This window comes from Trachypithecus francoisi, unplaced genomic scaffold (genome assembly GCF_009764315.1).
Source record: "Trachypithecus francoisi isolate TF-2019V2 unplaced genomic scaffold, Tfra_2.0 Lachesis_group2, whole genome shotgun sequence".
Lineage (NCBI taxonomy): Eukaryota > Metazoa > Chordata > Mammalia > Primates > Cercopithecidae > Trachypithecus > Trachypithecus francoisi.
Genome location: NW_022681465.1, coordinates 119,892,352 through 119,900,965, shown reverse-complemented (window position 1 = coordinate 119,900,965; position 8,614 = coordinate 119,892,352). Strand labels below are relative to the sequence as shown.

The following is an 8,614-nucleotide window of genomic DNA, read 5'->3' as shown; positions in this document are numbered from 1 at the left end:
ACATATATATTCTATTTTATATGTTATATATTTCTATAGATATAGAATGTATATGTATTCTATATCTATATCTATTCTATATCTATATATTTCTTTTTTCAGGACTAGAGCCCTGCCCATTCTACTCTATCGGCACAAGGGTCCCGGCAAGAGGAGGGCCATTTCACTCTATCCCTGCGATTTTGCTATTCCACACATTAAATAGGAAAAGACTGGCAAAGGGGAATTGATAGTAAGTGGAATTTATTTTATTTATTTATTTATTTATTTATGAATAATAAATGGTCAGGATGGTCTCGGTCTCCTGACCTTGCGATCCACCCGCCTCGGCCTCCCAAAGTGCTGGATTACAGTTGTGAGCCACTGCGCCTGGCCAGTAAGTGGAATTTATTTATAAAACAATGCAAATACTATTTGGAATTAGGAAGCATTTCCCATTTTTAATCATAAAATTATTAATTAAAATTGCAAAAGTAGATTTACAGAGCCACAGGTAGCAAAACAGGAAATGAAATATTCCAGAGACATTCTGAAAAGTTCGAAAGAAACACTAGCCTCAAAATCTCCGGTTAAACCGTGGTTGCACAACAGGTGCTATTTATTCCTGCATTTTCTCCATAAGTTCTTCCTTATATTTGCCTTTCTCTTTTCCGACTTGTCGAGACTTGGCTTTGCGTTCAATAATTTTTTTCCGATCCTTGTCCAGTTTTAGCCTGGTGATAACCACCTGTTGGGAGTGAGAAAACAGATCTTTATTGACACATCGCCACCAGCTATTGAGCAATATAGACATCATAAGACAGACCTCAGCCATTCAGCCTTTTTTTTTTTTTTTTGAGACAGAGTCTTGCTGTGTCACCCAGGCTGGAGTGCAGTGGCGTGATCTCGGCTCACTGCAAGCTCCGCCTCCTGAGTTTGCGCTATTTTCCTGACTCAGCCTCCCGAGTAGCTGGGACTACAGGCGCCCGCCACCATGCCCTGCTAATTTTTTTGTATTTTTAGTAGAGACGGGGTTTCACCATGTTAGGATGGTCTCCTGACCTCGTGATCCGCCCGCCTCGGCCTCCCAACGTGCTGGGATTACAGGAAAGAGCCATTGCACCCAGCCAGTCATTCAACTTTTAAGGAACTGAAACTCTGGAAGGAAAACAGATCCTATAACACAATATAAAATAGGAACACAAAGGAGAAGTAGCAGTTCCACTAGGTAGGCATAAGGGCTACAGGAAGATATATTCTCTCTTATCCCTCTAAATATTATATGTTGGAGGAAGTGATGCCTGGAACACTTGGAAGCCTCTTGCAACCAGCTTAGACAGCCATCAGCCGGGTGCAGTGGCTCACGCCTGTAATCCCAGCACTTTGGGAGGCCAAGGCAGGTGGATCACGAGATCAAGAGATCGAGACCATGCTGGCTAACATGGTGAAACCCCGTCTCTGCTAAAAACATAAAAATTAGCTGGGCGTGATGGTGGGTGCCTGGAGTCCCAGCTACTCGGGAGGCTGAGGCAGAGGTTGCAGTGAGCCGAGATCGTGCCACTGCATTCCAGCCTGGTGACAGAGTGAGAGTCCGTCTCAGAAAAAAAAAAAAAGGACACCATCACCAAGAAAGGCAAAATAGAAAAGAGAAGAAAAATCTGGATCCTTGATGATATCACAAAGCTACTGAATCAATCAAGTCCACGTGGCCTGCCTCAGCCACCTGTGCAGGGAGTACCAAACACCAATAACTTTTAACAGTATTGACACACTCCATGGCTGCTATTGCCACTCAGTCCTTGATCATACCTTGCTTGGGTGAATGCCCACATGGACGGTTGTGCCGTTGGCCTTCTCACGCTGCACCCGCTCGATGTAGATGACATATTTCTTTCTGTACACCTGGACTACCTTGCCAATTTGCTGACCTTTGTAGTGTCCTCGAACTACCTAAGAGAAAATACAAAAGTGAATCCCCCTCCTTTTGTAATGCATGATCATAATGAGGAAGCTAACCATCAGGAACACATGGGCTAAACATATAACTTTGCACAAAAGCAGCTTAATCCTGGCAGTCAAAAATTAGCTACTTGTCTGGTATAAATCTATGTTGTGTTATGGCTGGGTGGAGATTTTTTTACCTGAATCCCACAGAAATGTGCGATATGAGCTTTAGAGAAAGAAGGAGAATACAAAACTACATATAGAATACACTCTGAACTATATGTATATATACGTCAAGTATCCCTTATTCAAAATGCTTGAGACCAGAAGTGTTTTGGATTTAGGGTTTTTGGGATTTTGGAATATCTGCATTACTCACTAAGCACCACAAATCTGAAAATCTGAAATCCCAAAAGCTCCAAAGACCACTTCCTTTGACCATCACATTGACACTCAAAGTTTCAGATTTTGGAATATTCTGAATTTGAGATACTCAACCTGTATGTGTGTATGTGTATATATATAATATATATTACATATGTGCACATATATGTATATACATACATACATATATGTATATATACACACACATTTCATATATATTGCATGACACGGTGGGATAAAATATATATAAATATTGGTAACAGCTGCCATTAGGCAGGAAGTAGGATTACAGATGACTGTTTTTTAGATTTATATTCTTCTTTTTTTTTTTTTTTTTTGAGACGGACTCTCGCTCTGTCGCCCAGGCTGGAGTGCAGTGGCGCGATCTCCGCTCACTGCAAGCTCCGCCTCCTGGGTTTACGCCATTCTCCTGCCTCAGCCTCCTGAGTAGCTGGGACTACAGGCGCCCGCCATCTCGCCCGGCTAGTTTTTTGTATTTTTAGTAGAGACGGGGTTTCACCGTGTAGACCAGGATGGTCTCGATCTCCTGACCTCATGATCCACCCGTCTCGGCCTCCCAAAGTGCTGGGATTACAGGCTTGAGCCACCGCGCCCGGCCAGATTTATATTCTTCTAAATTTCAAGATTTCTACATTTATACAAATATTTTAAAGTCAGAAAAAAAAATTAAAATCTCACGGACTGTTTTACTGTACTAAAAATCTACTCTATTAAAAAACCAACTAGATTAGGGTTTCCTTGGAAGCAAGAGCTTATTTTATTTTATGTTTTTTTGAGACAGAGTCTCGCTCTGTCCCCCAGGCTGGACTGCAATGGCATGATCTTGGCTCACTGCAACCTCCAACTCCCAAGTTCAAGTGATTCTCCCACCTCAGCCTCCCAAGTAGCTGGGATTATGGGCACACGCCAGCAGTCCCGGCTAACTTTTGTATTTTTAGTAGAGATGGGGTTTCACCATATTGGCCAGGCTGGTCTTGAACTCTTGACCTCAAGTGATCCGCCTGCCTCGGCCTCCCAAAGTGCTGGGATTACAGGTGTGAGCCACCATGCCCAGCTGCAAGAGCTTATTAAACACCATGCACAGAGGCTGGGCTGATCGACTGGACTGGAGAGGTGAGGATGAAGAGGGAAGGATGATACTGAGAGTCTGGCTTGGACAACCAGGTAGATGGAAATGCCTTTGCCAGATGCAGGGAACATAGGGGAAGCCCCATATTTTAGGAGGAAATAGTTTAGTTTGGAACATGCTAAATCTGAGGCATCTGGGGACGTTCTAATAGAGAATTCAGACACAGCTGGAATGCCAACTGGGCCAGCAATAGAGACGTGGGAGTCATCCACAGAGAGGCAATTAGAAGCTTCATTTTGCTCAAGGAGCTGATGGTATGAGAAAAGGGCAGAATATACACATGTGAGAAAAGCCAGCATTCTGGAAGAGCTTGTGAGAAATTAATGTGGCCAGAAAGAATGGAAAACCATGCAAGTGTGGTGTTAGAGCAGCCAAGAGAAGAATGCCAAATTCTGCGGGACCATCAAGTACAGAGAGGGTAAGGTATTTAACAGATCTGACAACAAGGTCATCACCAGTGGCTGTGGCTGGAACGCCTTCAGTGAGCAGTGGGATGGAAGCCATTTACAGTAAGGTGATGAGTGTACCAGGTGAGAAGGTGAAGGTGAGAAAAGACAGTCCAAAGGAGCTTGGCTCTGAAGACGAGAAGGGGATAGATGTTGGAGGGGGATGGAAAGCTAAGGGAACTTTTTTTATTTTTAAAGAAGGGAAAACATGATTGTGTTTAAATGCTGATGGGAAGGAACAAGTATGGAGCAAGAGGGTAAAAGAAACTACAGAGAAAAAAGGGACCAAAAAAGCTCCAAGAGAAGAATGGAGCAGCACCCAGCGGCAGATGAATTAGGCTTAGGCAGAAATAGGGATATTTCTTTTTTTGTGTTTTTGAGACAGAGACTTGCTGTGTTACTCATGCTGGAGTACAGTGGTGTGATCTTGGCTCAGTGCAACCCCCGCCTTCTGGGTTCAAGTGATATCTCACTGCCTCAGCCTCCCTTGTAGCTGGGATTATAGGCATGTGCCATCATGTCCAGCTAATTTTTGTATTTCTAGTACAGACAGAATTTCGCTATGTTGGCCAGGCTGGTCTCGAATTCCTGGCCTCAAGTGATCCACCCGTCTAGGCCTCTCAAAGTGCTGAGATTACAGGCGTGAGCCACTGCACCAGGCCTGGGATATTTCTTTTATTGTAACAGGAGGGAAAGAAAATAAGGAGGGGTGGAACTACAGGTAAATGTGTAGGTGTGGAGCCAGGATTTCTTTTTGAGACGGAGTCTCGCTCTGTTGCCCAGGCTGGAGTGCAGTGGCATAATCTTGGCTCTCTGCAACCTCCACCTCCTAGGTTAAAGCGATTCCCCTGCCTCAGCCTCCTGAGTAGTTGGGATTACAGGCGTGTGCCACCACACCTGGTTAATTTTTGTATTTCTAGTAGACACGGGGTTTCACCATGTTGGCCAGGCTGGTCTTGAACTCCTGACCTCAGATGATTCACCCACCTCAACCTCCCAAAGTGTTGGGATTATAGGTGTGAGCCATTGCGCCTGGCCATGATTTTAGATTTTATAAGCACATCAGGCACCACTGGTAAGCACCTGGCTAATTTCAGGTCTTCTCTTAAATTTATTAGTTCCTCAGAGAAGCCTTTTCAGGTCCTTTAATTAATATGGTAGCATCCTTTATATTTTCTTCACAGCAATAAACACAATTTGAAATCGTTTTATTTTTAACTGAGGCATCATTTACATACAGTAAAATGCACAGGTCAGTTTTGGCAGATATAAAACTGCCAAAGTTTTTTTTTTTTTTTTTTTTGAGATGGAGTCTTGCTTGTCACCCAGGCTGGAATGCAGTGGCGCAATCTCAGCTCACTGCAAGCTCCGCCTCCCGAGTTCATGCCATTCTCCTGCCTCAGTCTCCCAGGTAGTTGGGACTACAGGCGCCCGCCACCACGCTCGGCTAATTTTTTATATTTTTAGTAGAGACGGGTTTTACCGTGTTAGCCAGGATGGTCTCAATCTCCTGACATCGTGATCCGCTCGCCTCGGCCTCCCAAAGTGCTGGGATTACAGGCGTGAGCCACTGTGCCTGGCCTTTTTTTTTTTTCTTTTTGAGACAGAGTCTCACTCTCACCCAGGCTGGAGTGCAATGGCACAATCTTGGTTCACTGCAACCTCTGCCTCCCAGGTTCAGGCGATTCTCATGCCTCAGCCTCCCAAGTAGCTGGGATTACAGGTGTGCACCACCACGCCCGGGTAATTTTTTTGTATTTTTAGTAGAGATGGAGTTTCACCATGTTTCCCAGGCTAGTCTCAAACTCCTGAGCTCAGGTGATCCACCTGCCTCGGCCTCCCAAACTGCTAGGATTACAGGCATAAGCCATCATGCCCAGCCTGTCAAAGGTTTTAAATAGGACCTGATTTGCAAATAATACCACTCTGTGGAAAATGGACAAAGGTAAGAGAGGGAGCTGCAATGCTGCCTTGAACTGGACTGGAAATAGGTTCAAGACTTACTTTGGAGGTAGAATCAACAAGCCTTGATGGTGGATTACAAGAGGGGGTTAAGGAGCATTGTTAAAGATAACAAAGGTTTAGGGGCATATGCAACTGGGGAGATACAAATGGCACTTACTAGAGATGTGGAAGATGGAAGGAGAGTTGGATTCTGGAGGCAGAGGGTGTTAGGATCAAGAGTACTCTTGGATAAGAAGCTTGAAATGTCAATGGGCTACCTAAATAGAGATGTTCTGTAGGTAGTCAGATCTTTAGGTCTGTGTTGTAGGTAGTCGGATGTATAGGTTGTCTAAAGTGGTCTGGACTAGGATATAAAAGAGGGAGTTGTTAGCACAGAGCACACACTTAAAGCTCTAAGAATGGATTATTACCTATTCTCTACCTACACAGAGAACACAGAGCAGAAAGAGATGCTAGATGTGTCCATTGGATTCAGTCACGAAGATGTTATTGGTGATCTATGCCAAAGTAGGTTCTATAATGCAGTGGGCACAGGGAATAGACTGAAGAGTATCCAAGAGTGAATGGGAGATGAGGAAGTGGAAATAGCTCTCTTGAGGAGGTTGGTTATGAATAGAGAACAGAGTAATAGCTGGAAGGAAATGTGGGGCTAGGGAAGTGAATCCAAATTTTCCAGCTCTCTTTGAAAATCCAAGAATTTAACAATGGGCCTGCATTTCCCCCAGGCACCCACGGGCTCAAGGTAGATGATTATATCCTATATGTGAGGCTTGAGCTTTCCAGTTTGCCATTTTCTTTTCAGCTCACTTCCCTAAATAAGGGAAGTGAGAGCTATCCTTACTATCCCCTATAAGTATTTGCAATTCCCCTATTCTAGAACATGTCTGATGGGAAGGATCCAGGGCAGAGGGGGTTGAAACTGCTGATCATATCTCTGAACTACTCTTTCCACTCTTCCTGTCACATTCCCAGCTTAACTCCACATTTTTTCTTCCTTAACATATCCCCAAACCTTCAAAGAGTCCCAGTGTCTCAGATGATACACCAGGTCTCATCACCTTATGTCATTTCATTCTAAGACAATAGTTCTTAACTGAGTGAGGGAAGAGTTGATTTTGTCCCCCAGGGAGCATTTGGCAATATCTGGAAATATTTTTGCTTGTCACAACTGTGAAGGGAGGGAATGCCACTGGCATCTAGTGGGGAGAGGCCAGGGATGCTGCTAAACATTCTACAACGCACAGGAGAGCCCCCCCCACCCCCCGACAATAATTATCCAGTCCAAGATATCAATAGCGCTGAGGCTAGGAAACCCTGCTCTAAAACATGACCTCCATGAGAACACCGGCCTTGTCAATCTTGTTCTAGAACAATGTCTGGTAAGTGCTCCATAAATATTCCTTTGAGGAATGAATCCAGCCCCTGTTTATTTCACTCATGGCCAACTCCCTTCCCCCTTCATGTATTCTAAGCTCCAATCACAGAGAACAGAAGGCTTGCACGTTCTCACATGGGCCACTCTTTTAGAAATTATGAAAGAGTGACTCGCTGCATCTTGACCATTTCTCCTGCCAAATCCAATGCTATCACATGGCCAACTCCCACAAATCCCTGTCCATCAATCCCACTACACCCAAATACACTAGAACACTACTCTCACTGCAACACTTTCCCCTACAAAGTCTGCTTCAACAAGCCACCTTGTGCAACAACACTTGGCAAACTAGCAGCCAGAAGTTTAAATCAAAAGCATTTTTGGTGGGGCACGGTGGCTCACATCTGTAATCCCAGTGCTTTGGGAGGCTGAGGTGGGAGGATAACTTGAGGTCAGGAGTTCCGAGACCAGCCTGGGCAACATCGCAAGACCCTATGTCTACAAAACAAACAAAAAAGCAGGTTTTTGCTTGGCTGACATACTGTTTTATTAAATTTTACTATAACTATTAAATAGTTAAATGCTCTAAAGCAACGCAGGCACTCTCCGGTGGCTCTGAATCCTATCTCTGGCCTAACACATCTACTTGCCAGAGTCCTGAGGCATGTGAGTCTGTGACTGCTCCGAGACGTTCTCAGGCAAAGGTGTCCGAGCGCCACTAGAGCCGGAGGGAGACGTACCTGGACCTCGTCGTCCTTGCGGATGGGCATGGAGCGGACATTGTACTTCTGCCGCAGCTCCTTGGAGAGCGGGGATGACATGATCTTCCTGCGCACATGTGAGGGGGCATTGAAGTGACGTTTCCGGTTTTTGCTGCGGTCCGACGTCACGAAGGGATTGAACTTCATGGTGACCCTCTACAAAGGGCGGAGAGAGACGGAATGAAGGGGCGCTCAGTGGGTTACAGGGACCTGTTCTCGATCCAAGACACGCCTCCTCATCCCCGCACAAAGGCTCTACGGGGGAGGTGACCTCTGAAAAGGCAACTGAGGGAGGAGAGAGAGATGCGAGTGGTCTATCACACAAAGTGGGACGTGTGGCGGTCGCATGCCTGACTAAAGGGGTCGTGGGGAGAGGGTGGCACTGGGACCTTGAGGCTAAGGAAGGAATACTAGGGTTAGGCAGGAATGAGTGGTCGGGAGGTCACGCAAAGAGAGCTGTGGGGTGACATGTGTCCCCGCCACACATGCAGGGTCTAACGGGGCAGTGGGCTTCAGAGTCCGAGAAAACCCCAGCCTCCACGCATTCACCCGGCCACCAAGGCCCCAGACCCTGAGTGCGCAAGGCCGGAAATGAGTTTCCATGCCGCGC

General features: G+C 45.6%; 1 protein-coding gene across 1 annotated transcript; it reads right to left on the bottom strand.

The window, feature by feature from the left end:
- Positions 1 to 375: 375 nt before the first annotated feature.
- Positions 376 to 8,614, bottom strand: RPL26L1 (ribosomal protein L26 like 1). Its single transcript, XM_033180311.1, has 4 exons — positions 8,554 to 8,614; positions 7,984 to 8,160; positions 1,789 to 1,929; positions 376 to 727 (listed from the first exon to the last, which is right to left on the bottom strand). Exons 1-4 carry the CDS (start codon positions 8,605 to 8,607, stop codon positions 599 to 601), a joined length of 501 nt encoding a protein of 166 aa, XP_033036202.1. The 5' UTR covers positions 8,608 to 8,614; the 3' UTR covers positions 376 to 598.